This window comes from Schistocerca cancellata, chromosome 6, assembly GCF_023864275.1.
Source record: "Schistocerca cancellata isolate TAMUIC-IGC-003103 chromosome 6, iqSchCanc2.1, whole genome shotgun sequence".
Classification (NCBI taxonomy): domain Eukaryota; kingdom Metazoa; phylum Arthropoda; class Insecta; order Orthoptera; family Acrididae; genus Schistocerca; species Schistocerca cancellata.
In genome coordinates, this window is record NC_064631.1 from 265806377 (window position 1) to 265833891 (window position 27515).

Consider the following 27515-nt stretch of genomic DNA (forward strand, 5'->3'; position numbering starts at 1 on the left):
CAACCGACGAAAAGGAAGTCCCATTCATGCTGTCGTAACGCGTCAACATAGCTTGGCAACATGCCACACGGGCAGGCATCTGGTCGTCCATCAGCATTCTTGGCACCCACCTGGATGACACTTTTCGCATTTTCAGGTCGTCATGAAGGATTGTGTGCACAGAACCCACAGAAATGCCAACTCCGGAGGCGATTTGTTCTACAGTCATTCGGCGATCCCCCAAAACAATTCTCTCCACTTTCTCGATCATGTCGTCAGACCGGCTTGTGCGAGCCCGAGGTTGTTTCGGTTTGTTGTCACACAATGTTCTGCCTTCATTAAACTGTCGCACCCACAAACGCACATTCGACACATCCATAACTCCATCACCACATGTCTCCTTCAACTGTCGATGAATTTCAATTGGTTTCACCACGCAAATTCAGAAGACGAATGATTGCACGCTGTTCAAGTAAGGAAAACGTCGCCATTTTAAGTATTTAAAACAGTTCTCATTCTCGCCGCAGGCGGTAAAATTCCATCTTCCGTACGGTGCTTCCATCTCTGGGACGTATTGACAATGAACGCGGCCTCATTTTAAAACAATGCGCAAGTTTCTATCTCTTTCCAGTCCGGAGAAAAAAAATCGGAGGCCTTAGAACTTGAATGCACCTCGTAGCAGTTGTTGCAACGTCATCTGATTCTGGTTCAACTCTGTATCATCTTAGCAGCTGGCGAACTGTTTCTTCAGCTACTGGCCAGATGTGGTCAATGAGTCGCGTATTTCAATAACGTGCCGACCACTGCAAGATACTATACTGGTCAGGACAGCCGGGTAACAAGCATTCTTCAGTTATTGTGTTGAAAGATAAATACATGGAGACGTCGAAAAAAGGACACAGCAAGAAATGTAATGACTCGGCTCTGATTACTGGCTACGCTCAACAGAATTAACCATCTTGTGTATCAAATGGATCCTGCGCCATAAAACCATCTGCAGAATACATTCTGTTAACGTTCGTCTTCCTCGGTGACTTGAAATCGGACACATGAATGGAGATGCTGCATAAAGAAGTGGCATCCAACTGGAATGACGACACGGTTACAGACTTCTCTCTGCCTGCTGCTGCGTCAAAGGAAACAGTAGTGGTGCTCCCCATGCTGAGAGCACAGTGTGCCACTGACGTCACTGCACTGTCTTTATAAGTCTTGTTACAAAGCAGATCATTCAAGACCAAAAGAAGGAGACGCCTTTCTGCAATCCTGCATGATCAAGAAAACAAGACATCATTACTCCTGATGCTAGATGCTTGCAAATGTTGAGATCCTGTTCGACGTTACGGCCGACATGACTTTATCCATTCGTTATACGCATGGGAATAGTGAGACACCGAAAAATCGCGAGATGAAATGTCATGGAACGAAACTGCAGTGTCAGGAGCCCACGATACCGCCGCTGCCTAATTTTGATACGTAGAATTTTCTTCTTCTTACTGTCGGCATAACATGCTCTTCTCAGAAAGAAAAATATACCCCTTAGGGATTTCTGTATGACAAACGTTTTGAATAATCTATCGTTACATTCAGAATCCCGGTGGCCTTTGTCTTACCCACTCTGTGCAGTTACGCTGAAATGCCAATCTCTTGCATATCCAAGCGCGTGATGCCAATTTGACGGTTGATTTCATGGTGTTCCAGTTTCAACGGTCAGCAGTGTATTCATGACAAAGTGAACACTATGTTTCGGATTGTCATTTGCAAACCCACATGGTGTTTGTAAGATGTGTCCGGTGTATGCGTGGCAGCGTAATGCTACTTCCACAATGGACTTGTCACGCCGACAAATGATTAAAACCCCCCTGACATTGAAAGTCCACTCCTAGGAATTTCCATAAAATTACGAATCGAATTGTAGATTTTCTTCACTCCAGCTTAGCACATCAGACCAAACATTCCCCTCGGATTGCTACTTATAATGAACCGTAACTTGGATACCCTAAACTCTTTATCAAAACACACGAATAGAGAAAAATAGCTGTATAAACACGAAATACACAACATCGGATTCTGCCCCACATGTAATATCGAGATTAGAAATACATAGCATTGAGTTTTTTTAGACTGCTAAATCCGTTATTAGATGGAAACAAGGATTACGTATTAAACAACTTTTACCACATAAACGTCGCCAAACAGCCGTATATTTTCAGATGTTATTTGATTTAGTCAACCAGGTTAAGTGTATCATTACTGCTATCTTCAGGACCCCATGCACTCCATGTATACAGATTGGGCAACTGGGACTCAAAACCGGTGGATACTGCTTAGCACTGAGGAACAGAATACCTTCACCCTCACTGCGTCTTTCAGAAAACGTTCAGTGAGGAAGCAAATGGAACTCATCACACTTACAGTGAGTGTTTCTATGTCTGTCGGACTGCAGTGCACGTATCATATACTGATGTACGGACAGCAGAAGTACTGCACCGCTTATCTGCTCAATGGGGCAATAGCCACTGTGCAGATGATGTACATAGTTTGGATGCAATTCCATGGCTGTACAGTGGATGCAATATGCCATCTGCTAACTTCTAAGGCTGAAATTACCTCAGTACAAGTCCAAACAGAAGTGAATATTTCTGTTTACTCCCTAGAAATAAACAGTGACTCAAGTCACGTGTTCTCAAGTAAAAATGCAATTTAGAGAAGTAAGACTCCACAGAGAGCTAAGGAGTCATCACTCGAATAAACACAATAAGAACTCACTTACTGACAATCGACTTCGTGTGCTCCTCGTCACGAACTGAAGAGTTCTCAAAATCTAACCATCAGATTCACTTCTGTGGCTCTCACCAGGAAACTCTCTTGCTTATATCTCACGGGGAAATCTCTTTCATCAATATTGATAGGGATGTGCTCTTGGTCAATGCCTGGAGGAAGGCCTTGTTCACACCATACTCTGTCCCTACTGGACACGACGCGCCAGTGTTTCCACTCTGGTGGTGAATCGGAGTGACCGTCACAAAAGCATTATTTTCCACTACATGTGTCATGAATTTGGAGTCAGTCACCTGAAGATCATGCTCCCTCCGGATTTTAAGCTTCCATTTGCCCTCCTAAAATCTTAAAACTTTGCCAAACAGAAACATCCCTAGACCTTTCAGCGTTTAAAGTGTGCCCCAAACTTTCCTATGAGACGATTCCTCAGAGGTCAACTCGCGACAATCATTTATGATTCCCAGCATTTTTCCGCAATAAATGTGTGTCCTTTCGCCTTCTTCCACCTACGACGATCTTCCTCTAGGTACGCAATTCTGAAATATTATTCGCCCCGCAGAGAATAAATTACCACATGTGATGGGGACTCTATGTAGCATCATAGAATCCGACTGTCATGCCCTTTTCTCTCTCATGGCAATAAACGTCAACCCATGCTGAAAACGTCAATACTCTTTAGCTAAAGAACTTTAATCCGATAGTGCGCTGTAAATATAAATCTACAATAATATTAAACGTAAGGTGGCTAAATCTTGCCGCCTTAACACCCTTTGCATTGTTTCCAATGAAACGTTTTCACATGATTTTCTGTCACATTGCTACAGGCAGGCTGCCAAAACTGTTCGCAACAGGAAGCGTGGACTGCACGCCTACCCAACTGGAGAGGGCTGCCAAGAGCCTGAAGCACATCACAGACAAGTAACCTGCAGAGTGGGCCAAGCTGAAGGCCAAGTTCGACCCAATGGGCGAGAACACGAAGCAGCACGCTGAGACCTGGAAGCAGCATGGCGTCAATATATGAGTGCCACACCAGTCCGAGTCATGCGTCAACTTCATCCAATTTGTTCAACCAACGGAATTTCTTAGCTCACACCTGCTCACAATGTTATTATATGTACGATAAGAAATCAACGTTTATAGATAAATTTGTGTTTCATAGTACAGGTGGGGGGGGGGGGGGTGTTGTATCTTAATTTCCTGTTTCAAAATATGAATCATTCTCCAAGTCGAATTTTTCTGCAACTGTGTTTGAATCATCATGTGTAAAAGTGGTTCCAAACTAGGTAGTAATCAACCCCCTGAAATCTAAAATAATATTTTCTGAGGATTAAAAGCGGATAAGTTCAATTACGGTTTTTAAGAATCATTGCTATATCACTACAACATAACATTGTAATAATGACTGCATAGGTTACCAACATTTATAGTTGTCTTTCAGATACCAACATCAATATGTGACACAATACGGTAGAGATTACATGTAAACATATACTGTTGTTGTTGTGGTCGTCAGTCCTGAGACTGGTTTGATGCAGCTCTCCATGCTACTCTATCCTGTGCAAGCTTCTTCATCTCCCAGTACCTACTGCAACCTACATCCTTCTGAATCTGCTTAGTGTATTCATCTCTTGGTCTCCCGCTACGATTTTTACCCTCCACGCTGCCCTCCAATACTAAATTGGTGATCCCTTGATGCCTCAGAACATGTCCTACCAACCGATCCCTTCTTCTGGTCAAGTTGTGCCAGAAACTTCTCTTCTCCCCAATCCTATTCAATACTTCCTCATTAACACATATACTATGAACTTTGTAAAGTGAACTTTGCAGTAAAATTTAAACGTAAACTTGGCACACTTTTAAACATTTCAAACAAATGCATCTTCGAGTGGTTGGCAGTTATCACAATGGATCACAGATTGCTTCATTATTTACTTCGCAACAAATAAAGCGACTGATTGACAGTACAACACAACTGTAACGTTACATTGTCATTCTTATTAACGTTTGAAAACCCCAAAAGTGATACAGATGACGCTGAGGTAAATCATTTAATATAAGACTTATAGGGTTGCCAAAGTTGGAATATATCCAATAAATATACGAGAAATGTTGAACATATGACGTACCTCGCCGCTCTTGCAGGTGTTTGGCTTGGTCGAGAAATGAGGAATGACCTATGCAGAGCTTGTTTTCGAACAAACGACGCAAAATTCAAATACCAGTTGTAACTATGATCTGTTGTAAATGCAGAAGTTTCAGCTCTATTGTCCTCTCTGTAATCAAGTAAAAACTACTTTTATTTTCTTTATTTCTTCTTTTAGCTCTTCTTTTTTTTCTTTACGGGCATTGCTTAGTGAAGAGAACGTAAGTTAACGATGCCATTGCGAACCAAGTACTCGTCTACTTGTGCCGCAGTAAGTTAGGTTTTTGTTGTTCTGTACTTTGCAATAAACCAGCGGACAACCTCAGACCGAAAAAAAAAAGAAATCTTACCTCAATGTAAACATGTAATGTTCTCACGAAACGAAAAAAATACAGCCTGCCGACCTAAATCTCGAAACATGAGCTCTCTGCACTTATGTCTGGCACGTGGGCCCGGATCCATACCAGCTTGACAACGTGGCTCATCCACTGCATATGTGGGGACGTGACGTGTGGTGATGTCGCATGGCCAATATTTGTCATCCGTTTCTGAGATATTTCACGACATTTCCGACTCCAAGTATCTTATATTAAATTATTTGTATCAATGTCACCTCCGTCCCTGTTGAGGTGTTTAGACGTTAGTAATAATCTCACTCTCTCTGATGGCCACTGCACTGCTCTATTGCCTACACACTTTTATTGTTATTACGATTATTATAATTATCATTAGTATTGTTTTTACTATTATTGTACTTGTAAAATAGGTACATGCCTCCCGAGTACTACGTGGAGCGTCTACTGGACGTGAGATTTTTTCAGATGCCACACTTCTTTCACCTTCTCACTACGTGTTTTCTTCCTCTCTTCCGACTAACTTGCACCTGCTTTGGATTTCTCTACCTCTTGTGATCAACGCTATGTTCTTAACACTTTATGTACTGTTTTGAACATGACTGTGATCAGCAACCGTAATTAATTACAGTGTCACAAATTTCCAGCCAACTGGTTACAAACAGAATTTAAAATTCTTTAACTAGTTTTCAACGCCAACTAGGGGCGCATTCTTCAGAAGAAGCTGTTACCTTACCTAACAATATCACAGGAAGGTACATTAATAACAGGTAGGCATTAGAATAAACACTTAAATTTTTACAAATTAAATTGCATAAAAATACTCACATGTGGTTAAAAGGAACTTTGTGCGACATCGCCCTAGTCAAAGCATTAAAACCACAATTAAAACATTTTCCACCTGCATGCATAACAGGTATAGCAAAAGTTTTAAAGCTATATATAAATATGCCACTAAGGCCACTACAGTGGTATAGGACACGAGTGAGTAACAGCGACTGCTCGAGCGGGCCGTGGCAAATGACGACGTGAACATGATGCAGCTCGCGTCATTAATTAATGTAATAGTGACTGACAAATTAACAGGATGTCAATCATAAAAGCAAGGGAGAGGAAAACAGTATATAAGGGCCTAACAGGCAACCAGATAACCAACAGTACTTATCAGACATCTTTAAGTAATAGCTTTAAGCCATTGAAAAAAATTTAATTACGCGACTGCAGTTGTTTATTTAATATGAGGCCATCATTCAGAGAAAGATGTTTGAAGATCTGTAACTCTTCCAAAATGTTTAGTCTAAAACCTTTTCTTTCACAGTGCAAAATTAAGCTGTAATGAATTTCGGTAGGTTTGTGCCCTGTGATCAACAGTAGGTCAGCAAAGGTTGAGTTATGAATTTGGAACCATTTTTCCCTAAAAGATGCTCCTTGTATCTAGCAGAGAAAGCATGACCTGTTTGGCCTATGTAATAGGCTTTACACGTGTCACAACTGATTTTATGGATTACTGAGTTCTGGAAGGGAGACCTGATTTTAAATTATGTATAAGGTTGCTATGCAAGCTGCTGTTAGTAGAAAAGGCTACGTTGCAGTTATATTTGTTCCTGAGTAATCGCTGAATCCTGTGAGATACTGGCCCTATATACGGAATGCAAAAATATTTTTCCTTTTCGTCAATTTCATTATTAAAAGAAGTGCTGAGAGTAGTAATTCTGGCTTTGGTCTTATTTCTGAAGATTTTATCTACTATAGCCGGCTTATATTCGTTATTAACTGCAATGGTTCTTAACAGATTTATCTCACTTGCAAGATTTTCGGCGGACAGTGGTGTGGAAACAGCTCTGTGGATGACTGAGTGAAAAAAGGCTTTTTTATGGGATTCAGGATGCGTTGAAGAGGAAGGTACAGTCTGGTCCGTGTTTGTATCTTTGCGGAAAATGTTGAAGGATATTCCATCGTCAGTTATCGTTAATGTTAAATCCAAGTAGTTTAACTGACGATGTGATATTGTTAGGTAAGGTAACAGTTTCTTAGCCGGCCGGTGTGGCCGAGCGGTTCTAGGCGCTACAGTCTGGAACTGCGCGACCGCTACGGTCGCAGGTTCGAATCCTGCCACGGGCATGGATGTGTGTGATGTCCTTAGGTTAGTTAGGTTGAAGTAGTTCTAAGTTCTAGGGGACTGATGACCTCAGCAGTTAAGTCCAATTGTTCTCAGAGCAATTTGAACCATTTTTTGAACAGTTTCTTCTGAAGAAGGCGTTGAAAACTAGTTAAAGAATTTTAAATTCTATTTGCAACCGGTTGGTTGGAAATTTGTGACATTGACTTTATGTACTTCCAATACGCGTTCAAGTCGTCGAGTGACTGACATTCCCATGATACTTTTAGACCTCTGTATTATACTAGCTACCAGTCCGCCCTAATCTACTCTGCAATCTGTAGCCTTGTTCAGTCTGATTGAGCCATAGAACTTTGCTGTTGAGTTTTCTCTGTACTTTCTTGATATTCTGTAGTGTACCTTCCCGATCAATGAACAACACTTCAGATTAGTAAAAGATTCCTCGCTTGATGATTTGAACTGTCTCACTTTTAGATTAGGTGAGGCTGTTAGAAATAAGCAGTACCAATTGTTTATTTGACTCATTAGTGAATGATTTAGCAAAACATCTACAAAAACTAAGTATCATTTAACCTTCATCATTTTAATAACTGGTGTAAGTGTTCAGAGAAAATTTCTTATCATTGAAAAGTATAGGTAAGTGGTAATGTTGAAGTTGACAGGGGCTTGCTGCAGAGAGTTTGTGCCGTTTACCAGTTAATACCTGATATCGCTTGGGGTAATGAAGTGAGAAACGTTGTGAACTACCGAAATACACAATAATCTCTCATTAAAGAAAAGGAAGAGGAAAAATGAAGAAAATGACATCCGCGATGCACATCATCGAAACAATAATTGTACCAAGTACACGGAATTTTTAAATATCCATTGCAAAATACCTCGGAGAATTACATGTCAGAGAGTAAATAATGCCTAACGAACTACCGCATTTCGGCGGCGAACCGTTTGTGTGCTTTGGAGAAAACAAGTGAAATAATTTTTTCAACCTTTGTGCGCCTACTGCACGCGAGAGTCACCATAACGGCAGTTGCCGTACTTGCTGCCAAGAAAATAAGTCGATGATAATGTTCAGTGTTTTGGTATATACGAAACTCTTACCTTGGAATTGTCGTCCTGCACACTTGATGTTTCTTCTGACACTGATAAACCGCATCTCGTACCCTTGCTGGAATAGCCATTAGCACTGAGCACCGTTATTACACTATTACAAATACGGAGGTAGCTGCTACCCGCTACTCAGCTGACTCTGGAGAGAAGTAAATTGTACGCTATATTTTTTTCCTTTTTCAGCGCGTTTCCGTTCAACTATTTTATGATGAAAATAAGGCCGCCTCTCTGGAACCACAGTAAGGCAAACGAGTATGGCATAATTAATCTGGGGTCTCGACATATTCTCAGTTTCTTTTCTCACATGCCGTCCTCTCAATAAAAGTGGAAGGAGAACTGGTAGCAAAGACAGAGTTTAAAGTTTATGTAAACTTGGCAGTAAGGGAGAAACAATATGTCTGTTGAATGAGACTGACTGAAAATTAAATTATGTTCAACAATAAAAAACTTAGGTCGCACGTAGTTTAGTATAGCACAAGAAAGAATACCGTCATAGTGAACATTAATATTAAGATAGACACGTTATTGGATAATAAAAAAGTATTCTGAAACGTAAAAAAGCAAGATTATGCGATGGGGATGAAGTAAAGAAGGGGAAAATAGCATACGACTAACACAGGAAAATAAAATATTTTCAACATGTCGAGTTACACTGGCATGAAATACAAATAGCCTCTCATCAGATGGGCAGAAAGAGTGAAAAGGCAACTATTTACTTGAAACATAGGTAACGTAAAAATTCTCTTCTATATTAACATCTGGAAGGTGGAGGGTAATGAGACACACAGAAATAGCGAACTTGTTGGTATACAGAGGAGTCGTGAGTTGGAGCTCAACTGGAAGAAAAAGGCAAAGAAATTCAAAAGAGACTATCAAGGATACTTCGTGTAATACATGTGAGGAGCGAAAGATTATCACGAGACAGAATAAATGAAAGATGATAACACTGTAGTTCGTTAAAATATGGACTAAATAAAAGTTTGTTTTCAGTGAAATACCGAAACACGACGTTTGTGCCAGCCCTTTCTGTTATAATTGGGTGGGTTTCTACGAATTATGTACTGAAAGAAGGACTGCATCCGTCGTAATACTATCTGTCCTTTTTAGTTCATTGTAGATATGAATTCCAACTGATAGTGCAGCAGTCGCCAGTGCAGTATAAGTAGTCACGTAGACTGAACGTAATTATAACGACACATTCGAATCTAACTAAGGCATGTACAAGTATCAGTCCAGCTAACGCTTGTACGCGCCTGAGTTAGACTGGAACGTGTGTCGTTATAGTGTCATCATTATACAAATGTGGGTCAAAAACTGAAGCTGGAGTTGAGAAATAATGGTTCAGTTTTTCAGTTGAAGTACATGATTCTTTTATTGTCTAAGTAATGATGATGAGAAAAAAATGGATTTTAGAACTACCGTAATCTCGTACATAAATTCTAAGGGAAACTTGTGGGTTTTTTAGCCACAAGATGAGTACTTACTCTCCTTGCTGTACAGATTCAACGACTTCCAGTGGGAGTAGCCTTCGATGCAATGCGTGTTAGATTTTGCACAGAATTTGTGACAGAGGTAGCCCGTTGGTTAACCATGACAAACCGTAAATTCCATAGAACGAAAAAGCATGCCCAGTAGTAGGAAGTCGCAGAAACATCCAGTCAGTTATTGATAAGACGTAAGTGTGGTACAGAGATTGACAGATCGATATGAACTACCGTACAGTTACTAAACACAACGTGGAAGGGTGTATCACGAGTCACAAGTGATTACAGTTATCCCAACAATGCGGTGCAACATCTGAGGTGAAAATGTAATAGAATGATCACGTATACTCAGTTGCAGGTGAAGCAGGTGACAGACTTACATTCACTGGTAGGGAGCTACGAAATTGCAAAAGTAAGTGCTTACAAAAGGCTCCTACTTACCACATTACACTAGAATATTGCTCAAAGGTATGGGAACCATACAAAATAATGATAACGTGGATTATTCAACAAGTAGTCCCACTGTTTTCCTCAGGCTGTTTTCAAGCACACAAATTGTAAATAAGTAAAATAAAATGAAATATGAGTACCACAGCAAAGACAGCTTTGATACCATTCCGGAACATAATCAAACCCATCAAATTATAGAACTGTACGTGAATACATAAGCGTGTATGGATATTCCAAACATAATCCTAAACCAGTCCTGGTACACGTATCATTTGCAATCTGGAAAGAATTACTTAGGTGCAAGAAGCAGCCCCCTATCAGTGTGGTGGGCCTGGGGGTGAAAATCCAGTGTAGCCCACTCCGGGAGGCTCCTTTTACTTCAATCATTCAGTATCTCACAGTGACAGCACTGAGAGCTTTGCAAGAATGTCTATACATAAATTCAAAGGTTTTCGAAACTTTTGCTCACTGGCGAGCACCACAAAATTATAAAAGGCGAAAAACTGAATGCTCACCGCATTTCCCCAGTCATGGAATGAAGCTGCCACGTGAGACTTGTCAATTTCATTTATTACTTTTTTGCTACTAACTACGTACATTCGCGACATATTTTGCAGACAGTATTAACATACACACTACTGAATGTACCAGAAAACATTATCATTGTACCATGCTTAATTGACTAGATAAGACGTCATAATAACTCAGATACGTGAAAAACTACTACAGCATGCAAGACTTTTAAATTTATTACTTTGTTGCTACTAACCGTATTCGCAATACATTTCGCAGACAGTATCCAAACCACCGCTGACTGCACCTGCGACAATATATTATTATAAAACTATCAGTTCAGGAGATAGGATGTCAGATACTTAGATGCGAGAAAAATACGACTACATCATCCACAACGTTTTAATTCAGTGCTTCTTTGTCACTAACAATAGTGGCAACGCATTTCGCGGACAATATCTACATATGTCGCTCAGTGCACCTACAGAAATATGTCATTGTACGACACATAATTCATAAACAGCAACAGCCGCGAGAACCTGCTGTACCATGCATAACGTTTAAATATATTATTTGTATACTATGACACTATTTAGAAGAGAAATCGCAGACAGTAGCCATGTATGTCCCTGGATGTACATGAAAAATTATTTACTTATTTATTTATTTACTGTATTTACACGTCTACTTCCGTAGGACTAATTTGACGAGCAAATCCCCAAAATTGTGGAACTTGTCAGTACGTGAAATTGCAACATAAAAATAATAACAGGTAAAATAAATTGTTTATGAACCGAAAAAAAAGTCAAGCAAAAAATTTACGTAAACGCAGTCAACAATATAACATAAGAATCAGCTTAATTATTCATGGAGCTCCTCAAGAGAATAGAAAGCGTGACCTGTAAGGAAACTCGTCGGTTTCAGTTTGAAAGCGCTTGGATTACTGCTAATATTTTTGACTTCTTGCGGTAGCTTATTGAAAATTAATGCGGTAGCATACTGCACACTTTTCTGTGCAAGAGTTAAGGAAGTGCGACACAAATACAGATTGCGTTTCTGCCATGTACTAAGTAAATGAAAGCTGCTTATTATTGGAAATAAGCTAGTATTGTTAACCAGAAACGACATTAAAGAATACATATATTGAGAGGACAATATGAAAGTACGCAGACTATTGGACAGGGATCGACATTAGGTTGGCGAAATTACACCACATGTTGCCCAAAACTGGCCGTTTTTGAACCAAAAATATAAATTTATAAGTGAAAGAATTACCCCAAAGTATAATAACATGCAACATAAGCGAATGTAAATAAGCTAAGTAGATTAATTTTCGTGTCAAACGATCACTCACTTCAGATACCGCTCGAATAGTAAAAATGGCACCATTAAGTCTTTTAACAAGATCCTAAATGAGGGATTTCCACGACAGTTAACAATCTATCTGAACACCTAGGAATTTGAGCTGTCCAGTTTCACTAATCATTTTCCCATACTGTAAAATTAAAACGTCAGGTTCTGTTGAATTGTATGTTAGAAACTGTAAACACTGAGTGTCACTGTGATATGCCGTTAGATTATTTTCTACTAACCACGAACGTGAACTGCACTAATTGAAACAGGGCCAATGTTGCACACAACATCCTTTATTACCAAGCTAGTGTTATAAGCAAACAGAAATATTGTAGAGTTAGCCATAATAGTAGAAGGCATATCTTTTATATAAATAAGGAACAGCTGTGGCCCCAACACTGATTCCTGGGGCACCGCTCATTTGACTGTACCCGATGTACCCGACTCAGACCCCACATTGCAGCCATTCCCCACACTGTGAATAAAGACCTTTTGCTGTCTGTTGTTACAGAAGATGTGAACCAGTTCTGAGCTACCCTCCGTATTCCATAATGGTCCAGCTTCTGAAGAAATATTTTGTGATCAATACAATCAAACGCCTTAGTTAAAACAAAATACATGCCTAGCGCTCGAAATCATTTGTTTAATCCACCCAGCACCTCACAGAGAAAAGAGAATATACAGTTTTCAATTGTTAAACGACTTCTAAAGCCAAATGAAAATTTTATAGAAAACGATCAATTATCCTTACATACATAGCCTTTTCAATAACTTTAGCCAAAACTCATTGCATAGAAATAGGTCTAAATTTCGCCTTCTAATTCTCCTTTGTACAACATATCGTTCCGGATATAATACGTCACAGCGTTCATCTGCATGAAAATCAATATCAAGGGAGGAATTCGCTAGACAAACATTTGAAATATGTGTGTAAATATGCATGAAATGTATTAAATATGTGTGAAGCGTATTTCATATGTGGGTAAGAGGCAAATGCCACGAGTAAGAAGCACATCTTAAACAGATTGAATAATATCAGTCACACTGGGTACACATAATAATTACAATATGGAAAGAAATATTGTAGGTTTAAGAGCCATCAAAATCTTATTGAGAAGAGTGTGCAGTGCGAGAGGAGCGGAGGAGACGGACATAAAGAGAAAAGAGGAGGAGAGGGTAGAGACAGGGAAGGAAGAAATGGGCAGAGAGATTTGGAAGGCAGAGATTAACAGAGGGAGGGAAGGAAGAAATGGTCAGAGATAGGGAAAAGGAGGAGATGGGTTGAGCGAAGCAAGAGGAAGAGACAGAAAGAAGAGGTGAGGAGATCGACAAGGAGAGGATGGAGGAGGTAGGCAGAGAGGGGGAAGGAGGAGATGGACAGACATAGGAGAAGTTAGAAGAGGGAGAAGGAGGAGATCGATAAAGAAAGATAGACCAGGCTGATTGAGGGGAGAAGGGCAGTTTGACATATAGAGGGGGAGGAGGAGATGGAGAGAGCGAGCAGCAGAAGGAGATGAACAGAGAGTGGAGGGATGTGCAGGAGGTGGACAAATAGAGGGATTGCTGGAGACGGACAGAGGGAAGAGGGGACAGGCTAATAGATGACCGAAATAAATGCATACCTGGGCAACTCCAGGCACTCAACTGTATTTTATGCTAATTTACTAATATCTTTTACTGGAGGTGTAACACCACAGCTGTAATACCCTACTATTTATTTTGCCTTTTGTTTCATTTAATGTTACATCATTGAGTATCTGTAAATGTGTTTGAATCGATAACACAAAATTGTATACTCCTTTCTTTGTTAAAACTTTGATGTCGTGGTTTGATTCTATGCAGTGTAGTATATCTGTCATTTAAATTCTTTGTCCCATTTGGAGGGAACAAAACTTACCATATATAAAATTGTAATTTCTGTGTGAATAATTTTTTGTAGAAATGTCAATATGAGCAAATGTTCTGTTTTATTTAATGTGTTTGATTGCTGTTATCTAAACTGCTGATCCTCACTTAGGGTTCTTAGTTCTTTAGTATATAAAAGGTGTAGTGGTTCCCCTCAGAAAGGAACTGTGTAGCATGCACAAATTGTGGTTGGCCCAGGTAGAAAAGGTGGAACAAGAGTCAGTCGGGGACGAGCTACCAAACTGTGCAATGCCATATAAGAGTTGTATATTGTGCAGATTCTGAGAGAGGCTTTTTCTGCCACTTTCCAATGCCACGGAAGGACGGATAAATAGCTGGAACGATTCTGGAATTGGTATCCATCATCGCCACCAAGAAGGGACAGAGTCCATCAATTCTGTCTGCAAATCCACCTACCAACATGCAGTTGCCACCACATTGGGCAATCACTGTAAAGGAGTACTATAATAATGTACAGTGAAGGATCAGCTTATTGGGTTATTTAGTGTGCACAATGTTGTTTGATCTTTGATGAGAAGGGAATATTCAGATTTACTGTGGATTTAGTGAAATTGTGGATGGCAGTAAATGTAGTTTGTGAAGTTTCAAAGTCACCTATTTAATCATTTACTTGAAAGTAGAAGACTATAGTAATAAAGACAATTTGCTGTTTCTTTTATAAATTAAAGTTCTTAAAATTGAGGCTTATAAAGTTTTGCTTAGTAAATGACCACATTGCTGCCTGTAGTAAATTCTAAAAGGTGAGTCACTTTCTTGCAATTTTGTCAACATTGTTTTTCACTGTAGTAAAAGTGGAAAAATGCAATATTAGAAAATTATATGTTCATGATTGCTAAGCGTTGGTCTCTTTTGTGTAGTGGAAGTGTATATTAATAGTATAACAGGATCCACAGTTTGTCTATTGTGTTAATGCTAGGTAACAAGTAATGGGAAGACCACTATTTATGAAAACCATAATTTCTTTATTCAAAAGACAGTAAGAAGTAACCTGTTAGTGAATTCCATTTAAATTTCATTCTAAATAGAATAGTATTTAGTTGAGAGATATTTAACCTGTGACCAGTTCATATAAATGTAGTGAACTGCATTTATAATTTTATGTACGTTAGGGAAATATTGGAACAATAATACTGAACCTATGTCCAATTAATTATTCTGCAGTGAATAGTAATAATAACGTTATAAAGACCATTCAGTTTGAATAAGCACTGAAAGTAATAGTGTGTTTCGTTATTTGTTATATTTATTCAAATAGTTTGTGATGCTCTAGCTGTTAGCTTCAACTGTTAGCCGTTAACATATATATGCGTCAGAGTTCATTGCACTCGCGTGTGGCCAAGTATAGGTTGTGTTTGTCCATTAAAGTTACTCATACCTACATTCTTGAAAGAGAACGTTAATCTTTCTCTTGCCTAATTAGGCTGGCGACCGTTTTACTTATTCTTTAAACAGTATAGCTAGGCAAAAATATTGTTTGTTACTGTTTAAAAATTTACGCAATTTTGACTTTCACTTCCGATAAGCCACTTCCGTTAGGTACAACACGGTCAGTGTAACAAAATTCCTCTCAGAGACCACTATTTATGAAAACCATAATTTCTTTATTCAAAAGACAGTAAGAAGTAACCTGTTAGTGAATTCCGTTTAAATTTCATTCCTAATAGAATAGTATTTAGTTGAGAGATATTTAACCTGTGACCAGTTCATAAAAATGTAGTGAACTGCTCTATTGCGTTATACCACAACTGCTTTAACAAGGTAGTTTTATTTCACAACCTGCCTCCAGCTTTAAGGTTGTGGTACAGCAGTAGCATACGGTAGTGTTATAGAGGATGGAATTCACTCTGTTTCTCTGTCTGTGTATCCCTCTTTTTTAGAGTCTAATTTAAAATGGCTCTTGCTACTAAATATCGGCTTGCTGCTAAATGTCGCCTGAACAGTATTCAGTTTTCTTATTAACCTTCTGTTCCACTCCCTTAGCCAATACAAATCATATAGTTCTACATCTGATACTGGTACTGATACATAAAACGTTAATGGTTATATGTACACAAACATGAAGAACTACATACTAACAGCTTTCACATACATTATAATAATTACAAAAGTGGACAGGTGAGTAACATGCAGGTATATCTGCGTTACTCACACAACCAGCCATTCGCCGGCCGGAGTGGCCAAGCGGTTCTAGGCGCTACAGTCTGGAACCGCGCGACCGCTACGGTCGCAGGTTCGAATCCTGCATCGGGAAGGAATGTGTGTGATGTCCTTAGGTTAGTTAGGTTGAAGTAGTTCTAAGTTCTAGGGGACTAATGACCTCAGAAGTTAAGTCTCATAATGCTCAGAGCCATTTGAGCCAACCAGCCATTCGACTTGACACTGATCGAGTTGCTGGACGAACTCGTTGGCTAGCACAAAGACAAGCAGTAGAAATTCTCACCAGTTGCTGGTAGATATTATCTTGGTCAAACGCAAGCTCATGATTGATTGCTATGAAGGGCAAGATAACGAGGTGTAGAATGGACTCGATGTACTGCTGTGCCATAGGGATGCAGCGCACCACAACCAAAGTGGTCGTGCTTTGAAATGAAACGGCACCACAGAAAATCACTTCTATATATATGTCCATGATATCCAATATTACAAATTTACTGTCTCTGACAGACAGACGTCCAGATCATCCACTCTCAAAACTCCGCCATCTCACTTCCCCACATCCACTACTGCTGGCGGCTCACCTCCCACTGCGCAACGCTACGCGCTGTTAACAGCCCACTGCCCAACACTGCAATAGCCAACAACAATGCAAACCAGCCACAGACTGCACACAGCACAGCCAGTGATTTTCATACGGAGCGATATGTGGCGTTACCATTAAGAAAACCTTAACAGCCTACTTACAATGTGCTCTTCAGTGGATAGATGGGAGAAGCCCTGGGACGCAAACAGATAAATCAATGGCCGAGTAACTACCATGAGCCGCACTGAAACATGTGGCGGCCCCAGTATTTAAGAGGCAGAGGTCGAACTGAGACAGTAAAGTTTCCATATCTCCGCCTCGGCCAGAAAGCACAGTGCTCCCCAGAAGGTATTATGAGCGTTAAAATCTCCCAAAAAAGGAAAGGTTTAGGGAGTTGATCAGCCGGTGCAGCTAATAAATTCAGGGGTACTGCACGATCTGGAGGAATATATATACTGCAGACAGTTATTTCCAGCATTGTCCGTATTTTGACAGCCACAGCTTCAAGAGGAGTTTGAAGGGGTACAGGTTCACAACAGAACTTGAGTTTAGGACATAAACGCAAACTCCACCTGCCACTCAATTATAGTAGCTACAGTTCCTGTAACATCCCTTATAGCTGCAGAGGGCAGGGATCCGCATTGCTGGGAACCAGGTCTCCTGGAGGGCAATGCAAATAGTAGGTGTAAAGTTTAACAGTTGCTGTAGCTCAGCCAGGAGGTGGAAAAAACCACCGCAATTCCACTGGAGGATGAAATTATCGTGAGACTGGAAAGGCATGGAACATTCAGTGAGGTAGTTTACGCCTCGAGTCACCTGCTGCCACCAACTCATTGCCTGAGCAGTCTGCAACCATTGTGACTGAGGGTCTGGTGAGATCTAGGTCCTCAGCAGATGCCAAAATCCGCACTCCCATCCTCAGATGCAAAACTTGTAGGTAGCAGTGGTTTGGGTGCCACCGCAATTTCCTTGGTCTTAGGAGTTTTCTTTTTGGATTTCTCTCGCTCATCCTTGGGTTTCCCCAGCTGGGAGGACTGGCTCAGTCTCCAGGACTGAGGATGAGCGTGAAGCCCTATGGAGGGCTGCTTTTGGAATCTTCAGCCATCGGTGGGTGTCTTCTTTCCCACTAGTAGAAACCTGGGAAGGGAGTGACACCTTCCCAGCGAGAGAAGCCGAAGAAGACTTACGCTTCTCCAGCTTAGAAGTGGGGACAGGCGTCCCTGGTGGTTGGGGGGGGGGGGGGGGGTTGCTCCTGAAGTAGGTGGTGCAGGAGCAACAGGGAGGGAAATTCCCCCCCACCATCAAGGGGGCAGGGGTAGTCTTCCGGCTCTGAGAGGTGACTGGGGTTGATGGAGCTGATGGTGACAGAACTGTTGTAGTGGCGGTGTAAGACGATGTCATATGTACAGGATGCAGGTGTTAAAATTTTCTCTTAGCCTCAATGTAAGTCAGTCGGTCCAGAGTCTATGATTTCTCTTTCTTTCTGGAGAATCCTGCGGTCTGTCGAGCAAGGCGAATAGTGCTCTTCACAGTTGACACAGATGGGAGGCGGAGTATTGAGATTTGATGGGCATCCACAATCTCGACATGTGACACTGGATGTACAGTGGGAAGACACATGACCAAACTTCCAGCACTTAAAGCACCGCATTGGGGGAGGGATAAAGGGCTTAACATCACAGTGGTAGACCATCACCTTGAGCTTATCGGGCAATGTATCAGCCTCGACGGCAAAGATGAAGGCACTGGTGACAACCTATTTATCCCTCGGACACCGGTATACACGCCGGACCAAATGTACACCTCGTCACTCTAAACTGATGCGCAGCACATCGTCAGACTGCAGCAGAAGGTCCCTGTGAAATATGGAACCCTGGACCATATTTAAGCTCTTATGGGACGTGATGGTTAGAGAAGCATCCCTCAGCTTGTCATAAGCGAGTAACGCCCGTGACTGGGCAGAGAATGCTGTTTTGATAAAGAATGACCCGGATTTCATTTGGGGACAAGCCCTCCATCTTCTCAGACTTGTACTCCGAATGCTAAACAAGGGAGGGGAACGATTTGGGGTCGTACTTGAATTGAGCATAGAGATTGCTGGTGTTTCACCATCGGCAAGAGATGATGGAATACGCTTCATCGCGTGTCATCCGCCCTGATGCCACCCACTTCGAACAAGGGCACTCCCCACGGGCGCCACCCAGCCGCAGCAAAGGTCACCTGGCAGCATGGCCGTTGCTGGGAGTCCCAATGCCCCAGGGGGATGGGCATCCACTCCTTCGCATATATGGGGAGTTAATGGCGCGGACATCAGCAGAGCGATCCCTGTGTGGTCAGGGTGCTACAGGTTTACTTTCAGCACACGCTGTAACGGTCGTAGGCATTACTTATCTTTGAGGCTGGATGTGGTGAGTTGATGTTAGTGAATAATGATTTTAAGGCAGCAAAGACACCATTATCAACATGTAATTGAGTTTTCATGTGGTCGTGTAACAGGACTATGAGACACTGAATGATCCTTTCGCGATATTAACGAGAGATCTGACACGAATGTAGCTACTGTACATAATTGCTGGCAGCGGTGCTCACGGGAATGTACGATCGAAAGAAAATCGGGCTATGGATTGCTACGTGGCTCTGTGGAGAGGTAAGACAGTCGTGTTCGATGTATGGCTCTGTCGCAACATACTGCACCTGCAGCTCTAATATGTGCAGTTGGCAACATCGTGACACAACGAATTGCTACAATTCGGTTAATTCAAGGACAGATCTAAGCCAGATACCATGTAGCGTCTATTCTACTGTACGATTTTTCTCCAGTCAGTGTATACACAATTCTTTTTTGCCATTACTTAATTATTATTGTTGCCATAATAGTAAAATAACGATAATTCCATTAATAAGCTCAGATATGTCTTTGTAATCAATCAAAACACGTATAAATTCAATTGAAAATAGGAAAACGTAACTTAATATATAAATAGGGAGAGGAGGAGAGAAGAGGCACTAAAATAAGAAATAAATAAAAATATTGAAAGATAAAAAACTCAGCGGAGTTCCTCAACGTCGCGGCACACATTCTTTAGTTGGTTGTTCGTAATACAGAATAGCAAGACGTAAAATAAATACTTTGTTTTTCATGTAAACTTACGCTCACACTTATTTGCTTTATTAATCGACACCAAAAATGCAAAATATTTGTCGTTGCATAATGCAAAACAGTAAAACGAATTCTTTTGATTACAAGGATTATTGCAGTTCAGAAAGATCCTGACACTGAGATCAGTCTGTGTTTGTATGATGGGATGCTGAGTAAAATATAGAAATTGGTATTTATATACTTGCAGCAGGATGAATGGCGTGAGAATCTTCGTATACGGCCTTGTCTTTGGTTTTCCCATACCGGTTAAACACAGTTAATAATATTAATACGTATATTTCCAAGAATTTTATTTCCGTGTATTTTCTGTTAATAACAAAGAAAAAAAATTTTTTTTTCGAGTGGAACGAAAAGCTCGAAATCTCAAAGCCTTCCACAGAGTAGTGATGAAATCTACTAAGCATGATTAAACTATGGCTACTTACATGTGCAATGCTTTCTGTTAACCCTGGGAAACTGCAAATAATATTAGTGTAATTGTGGAAGACAACAGTACTGTCATTGGTGTCATTTCTTTGTGATGAAGTGTAACTGCAAAGAGTGCACCTTATTTAAAAAACCCGCACCATTCTACAAGTATTGTTCATTACATACGTCGATTAGTTTGCTAGCTCCGAAACTGTAGTGTGCTGGTTGGTTAATACAGCGAGAACGGGCTATGCAAGGTCGTGTGATTTGATAAAAACCCATGCAGTTTGCGCACTATCACAGGTGCGAGTACTTGTTCTTGCCCAAGGCGCGCCACCTCATTACCCTGTTATCTCGTCACCTGTACTCGTACGCCAGAGCAGCAGTATAAAATGGGCTCACCAGACACCGCACCCCACAGTCTGGGTGGAGCACAGCGGTAGCCATGGCGAGAAACCTGATCTTCTACTGTTGCCTGGTCGCTGCCGTTGCTGTTTCGGCGCAAGCCGCGCCGCAAGACACGCTGGACAACTTGGACCTGGACGAGATCCTCAACAACGACCACCTCCTGATATCCTACACCCAGTGCATGCTCAATGCAGACGACGGAAAGTGCACCGCAGAGGGAAAGGAGATCAAACGTAAGTGCGGAAGCTAAGATTCCCTCTTTCTGGTGCCTCTGTCTTGTCTTTCTTCCATTGTTCACCTTCGTCAAAGCTCTGTTCCTGTTAGCCTGGTAGCTACAGTTCTTCGATTGATTAATACTCTCACGGAATATGGCGCAGCGCTCCCATTTTCAAACTCATCAGATCGTGCAGAATGTTAGTAAATACAATTCTGTATGTTTGCCTAGGAGATTTTATACAATCCCTTCAAGAGACATCGTTTCTATTCCTTGTCATGTGCCTAATTGTAATATGGAGAAGATGGGTTTCCCCTAAGAGCAACAACAGATCGTCAACAGCCTAATCATATGGTGCAACGAAGACATATTTTCTTACCCTACTCAAGTAATATTACACCCATCTGAAGATTTTGGTGTTCCATCATATTGAAAATTTCGTGTCCTATCCAGAAATGTTCTTGGAAATTGAACTAATAAAGTAGGAAAGCTCTTACATGCAGCTCCATAAATTTTTTAGAAGAAGCAAAACGTATTTATCAGAAGGACTAAGAAATGAAAGTTCTTGAGAAAAATTCCACATTTTCTGCTACGCTTTAAGTTATTCTTGGCCGAAATTATTCCACATGCATATTAAAGAGGCAGAATTATTAATATGTATAATTATTGGACATGAGGTGTTTGCACAAAAGTGAGCACACGAGGCTTTCTGTATTAACTGAATTTCAATGAATAGCGTGTTTCTGCAATTTATTAATATATTAATAAAAAATGGAGTACAATATGTGTTCCAATAGATGTATGATACATACGCAAACAAAAATTGTACAACATGCAAGTATTCACGATCATCACAATGTTATGCTTTTCTAGTCCAAAAATTTTTCGCCTTAGTTTTTTGAGGCTGGTAAGGTCCAAATCTCCTAATACGTTCCTTTCACTCTCGCCTGAAAGAGGCATATTCGTTGTAGAATCTTAACGCAAGATAGGCAGCTTCCAATCCCAAAGAAAGCAGGTGTTGACAGATGTGAAAATTACCGAACTATCACTTTAATAAGTCACAGCTGTAAAATACTGTGTCTTGAAACGAGGATATAAGATGAACATCAACAAAAGCAAAACGAGGATAATGGAATGTAGTCGAATTAAGTCGGGCGATGCTGCGGGAACTAGATTAGGAAATGAGACACTTAAAGTAGTAAAGGAGTTTTGCTATTTGGGGAGCAAAATAACTGACGATGGTCGAAGTAGAGAAGATATAAAATATAGACTGGCAATGGCAAGGAAAGCGTTTCTGAAGAAGAGAAATTTGTTAACATCGAGTATAGATTTAAGTGTCAGGAACTCGTTTCTGAAAGTATTTGTATGGAGTGTAGCCATGTATGGAAGTGAAACATGGACGATAAATAGTTTGGACAGGAAGAGAATAGAAGCTTTCGAAATTTGGTGCTACAGAAGAATGCTGAAGATTTGATGGGTAGATCACATAACTAATGAGGAGGTATTGATAGAATTAGGGAGAAGAGGAGTTTGTGGTACAACTTGACGAGAAGAAGGGACCGATTGGTAGGACATGTTCTGAGGCATCAAGGGATCACAAATTTGGTATTGGAGGGTAAAAATCGTAGAGGGAGACCAAGAGATGAATACACTAAGTAGATTCAGAAGGATGTAGGTTGCAGTAGGTACAGGGAGATGAAGAAGCTTGTACAGCATGGAGAGCTGCATCACACCAGTCTCAGGGGTGAAGAGCACAACAACAACAGGCAGCTGAAACTCGTTTTGAGATGTTGAACGTTGATACTGCCAACCCACCAACGAGGGGAATTGCTCTCACTATACCTGTCACGTTTGTCATTAATAGAAATCAGTTTTCTTGTGAGACCAAAAAATTTGTCTTTCTTGCATGGTAACGCATTGGTTCCTTTGGTATCTTCAGCAAGAACAAGCTTTCGATACTTTTGATAGTGCTGAGGACACCACTCATACACGTTCTTCACGTCACTGGTCTCAACCACTTTTACTGGAAACTTACATTGAAATCCATACTGTAGAATAAGCTGTCCATATTCTTTAACAATGTAGTTATGGTAAATGAGTTTAATCTTTCTATTCATCATGCTGAATTTCTTATCACCTCGTAGGTATAAGTGACTCCTAATTGGGAAACAATTCGTTAGTGTTTCAGCCACCCGACATCCACCAACATAAGTAAGACACCAATAAGTCAGTTATTTTTGTGCCAGATCCATCTGCAAGGACATTCAGATGTTTTACTTTGTGGCTGACTTAATCTTCAACATAATGAAGAAGAAACTAGAAACCTCAATAGGTCCTTTCCTCAAAGTACCTTCGTGGTAAAGGTCGGTTCTGGCCGTGTTGGTTTTAAGACCGTACGCTAAAAACATACACTGATAATTCGCGTAGGTAGGTGTTTTCTTGCATTGGAGTTACAGGGAGTATTACTTTTAGCACGAAATCCAACGGTAACCCAGATACAGACTTATTAGATTTCGTTAATTCTTCAGCTTCTTCCTGTTTGAAATAAACTTCCTTAACCTGGTACTGAGTCCCCTGCATCAGCTCTTTCGGTGTTGAGATGAGGCCCTATAATTTTGACGTTCAACCATTCACAAACCCAACAGATATCAATCTGGGGGTTGTTCAAATTTCAAATCAAAGCTTTTATGGACGATCTTCATGTAAAATCAAAACGTTACGGACTCGTATGATTCATTCTTCTCGGGACCTGAACCTGGTAGGCATGTCTGACTGGTGTAGCATATCCTGATGTCGATTTGCATCTTTTGTATAATGTTGATGCTCTAAGGGATAGAAGTTTTCTTATTCTTCTCATTCTACCACCACTCACACTGTACGTAGAAGCGAAAGCATTTTTACATACCCTCTTCTTGCACTTGAACCGTTTAGGGAAGATACGTTACTATGATTTCCTCGTTTTCTCTTCATTTTTACGCTTCTGTGTTATTCTAGGCCTGTTCATCTTAGATGAAATGGATATGAATTCATTATAAATTAGATATTGATCTTCATCTGAAGATCATGTTCATTACAGCTCTTGCGATATGTCTAAAAGTACAAAACAGTCGCGAAAATAGCTCTAGATTCCTAGCAAGTCGAATGTAGAATATAACCTTAATACATTTTGGATTAATATCTAAGTTTATTAAGTGGAAAACCAAATAAACAACAAAGAGTAAAAACATTGTATACATAAGCATTACATTGTCTGTATAGGTGTTAACATTCTGACCTACACCATGAGCTTTGGGGCAAACGTCGTTATCCTTTTATTCTGCAAATTTTCTGTTTTTCAGTCTTGCTTTCTTTATAATGTCAACTTTACGTTTGACGCGAACACTTTCCTTCACTTACTTGTGGTTCTATATCACGCTTGCTAGGAACGCTTACCAGTGCAGAAGTAATATTTAAACAATAACGCCATGAAAACGGAGTATGTTAGTTGCACTGCACTCATATAACGTTAATGTATATTAATGAGTGTCAGTGTTTAGCGGTTAGGAATAACAACCTTGGAAAACCAAGTAAGCTACCAAGGAAACCGATGAGAAATCAAAGACAAAAAAGAGGGATTGAAAATTTATCTTATGAAATGAGAATTATTAGGCGGACATTAGATGAGGAAGCAAATGGAACTCGTCACACTTACAGGGAGTGTTTCTGGGGCTGTCGGACTGCAGTGCACGTATCATATACTGATGTGCGGACAGCAGTTGTACTGCACCGCTGATCTGCTCAGTGGAGCATCAGCGACTGTGACGTACACGGTTTGGTTGCAATTCGACTCCCATACAGTAGCTATACAAACAGATTAAGAAGGATGTAGGTTGCAGTAGGTACTGGGAGATGAAGAAGCTTACACAGGATAGAGTAGCATGGAGAGCTGAAGACCACAACAACAAGAGTTGAAATTACCTCAGTACAACTCAGAACACAAGTCAATATATCTGTTTACTCACTAGACAGAAACAGAAGCTCGCGTCACGTGTTCTCAAGTATAGATGCAGTTTAGAGAAGTAAGATTCCACAGAGAGCTAAACAATCGTCACTCGAATAAACACAATAAGAACATTCTTACTGACCTGACAATCGACTTCATTTGCTCCTTGTCACGAACTGAATAGTTCTAAAAATCTAACTGCCAGATTCTCTTCTGTGACTCTAACCAGGAAGCTCTCTTGCTTATGTGTCAGAGGGAAACGTCTCGATCAGTATCGACAGGGATGTGCCCTTTGCCAATCCCTGGAGGGAAGGCCTTGTTCACACCACACTCTGTCCCTACTGGGCCCGAAGTGCCTGTGTTTCCACTCTGGCGGCGAATCGCAGTGACCGTTACAAAAACATTACCTTCCCCTACAGGGGCAAAATTTTGGAGGCAATCACCTGAAGATCACGCCCCCTCCGGATTTTCTATAAGGTTCCATTTCCACTCATAAAACCTTAAAACTCTGCCAAACAAAAACATCTTTCCGCCTTACAGCGTTAAGAGTGCTCAAGCACTTACTATGAGAGGATTCCTCAGAGGTCAACTCATGACCATCATTTGTCATTCCGCGCATTTCTTCGCAATACAAGCATGTCCTCTCGCTTTCTTCTCCCTACGACGCTCTGTCTCCAGGTTTGGTATTCTGAAGTATTATTCCCCCCACAAAGAATAAATTCCCACACGCGCTGACTTCACTACAGTGCATGATAAATCACCACCACCATGCCCTTTTCTCTCTCATGGCAATAAAAGCCCACTCCTGCAAATCATGTCAAGACCCTTTACATGCGCCTTTAGCTGACAGCGGCTTCTGGAGAACTCGTGCTCCTCGTAGCCTTTTTCTTTCGCTGCTCAGTCCTAAGTAACTCCTAGTCAGGCCGTACAACATCTATTGTTAGTACTTGGTGTTAGCGAGTATCAGCCAACGAAAAGATGAACAATCCGACGGTGACTGTAAATATAAGTCTATAAGAATATTAAACGTGACGTGGCAAAATCTTGCAGCCCTGTCGCGCTCCTTGTGTCGTTGGCAATAAAACTTTTTCACATGATTTTCTGTCACATTGCTACAGGCAGGCTGCCGAAAGTGTTTGCGACGGGATGCGGGGACTGCACGCCTAGCCACCTGGAGAGGGCTGTCAAGGCCCTGAAGCACATCACAGACAAGTACCCTGCAGAATGGGCCAAGCTGAAGGCCAAGTTCGACCCGACGGGCGAGTACACGAAGCATCACGCTGAGACCTGGAACCAGCATCGCGTCAATATATGAGAGCCACGCCAGTCCGAGTCATGTGACAACTTCATCCTATTTGTTCAATAAACGGAATTTTTAAGCTCACACCTGTTCACAATGTTATTATATATGCGATATGAAATAAACTTTTATGGTTAAATTTGTGTTTTATAGTTTTTTAGGTTGTTTGTTATTTTCCTGCTTCAAAATATGAATCCCTCAACAAGTCCCAATTTTCTGTAACCGTGTTTAAATCATAATGTGTAACAGTGGTTCCAAACTTAGTAGTAATCACCCCACTGAATTCTAAGATAAATTTTTCTGTGGGGTAATAACAGATTGATTCAACTGTGTTTCGCCTGTAAAACTAAGATATTTTTAAGTATCATCACTGTTATCACTATTTCATGAGACTTTAATAGTGATCGTCAATGTTACGAACAATTACTCCTCTCTTTCAGATACCAGCATCAACATGTGACCCAATACTGTAGAGATAATGGGCACACATATACACTATGTGATCAAAAGTGTCCGGACACCACCAAAAACATACGTTTTTCATATTTAGTGCATTATTCTCCCACCTACTGGGAGGTACATCATATCAGCGATCTCAGTAATCGTTAGACATAGTGAGAGAGCAGAATGGAGAGCTCAGCGTGACTCACGGATTTCGAACGTGGCCACGTGACCGGGTGTAACTTGTCACATACATCTCTACGCGAGATTTCCACTCTCCTAAACATCCCTAGGTCCACTGTTTCCGATGATAGTGAAGTGGAAACGTGAAGGCACTCGTACAGCACAAAAGCGTACAGGCCTACCTCGCCTTTTGATTGACAGAGACCACCGACAGTTGAAGAGGATCGTAATGTGACTATCAAGCAGGAATTCCAAACCGCATCACGATCAACTGCAAGTTCTATGACTATTAGGCGGGAAGTGAGAAAAATTTGGATTTCATGGTGGAGCGGCTGCTCATAGGCCACACATCACGCCGTTAAATGCCAAACGACACCTCGCTTGGTTTAGGAGCGTAAACATTGGACGATTGAATGTTGGGAAAACTTGTGTGGAATGACGAATCACGGTACACAATGTAGCAATCCGTAGGCA

At 40.8% G+C, this 27515-nt stretch overlaps 1 protein-coding gene across 1 annotated transcript; it reads left to right on the forward strand.

Annotated features, from left to right (window-relative positions):
* Positions 1 to 20944: 20944 nt before the first annotated feature.
* LOC126191532 (ejaculatory bulb-specific protein 3-like) lies at positions 20945 to 26526 on the forward strand. The gene is made up of 2 exons (XM_049932436.1): positions 20945 to 21154; positions 26236 to 26526. Exons 1-2 carry the CDS (start codon positions 20959 to 20961, stop codon positions 26430 to 26432), a joined length of 393 nt encoding a protein of 130 aa, XP_049788393.1. The 5' UTR covers positions 20945 to 20958; the 3' UTR covers positions 26433 to 26526.
* The last annotated feature ends 989 nt before the right edge of the window (positions 26527 to 27515 follow it).

What these genes read in the sequence shown, in the direction of transcription:
- LOC126191532 (XM_049932436.1), top strand. Translation starts at nt 20,959, where the DNA reads ATGGCGAGAAACCTGATCTTCTACTGTTGCCTGGTCGCTGCCGTTGCT. An exon ending in AGAGGGAAAGGAGATCAAAC is followed by an intron (nt 21,155 to 26,235) that starts GTAAGTGCGGAA and finishes ACATTGCTACAG; the next exon opens with GCAGGCTGCCGAAAGTGTTT.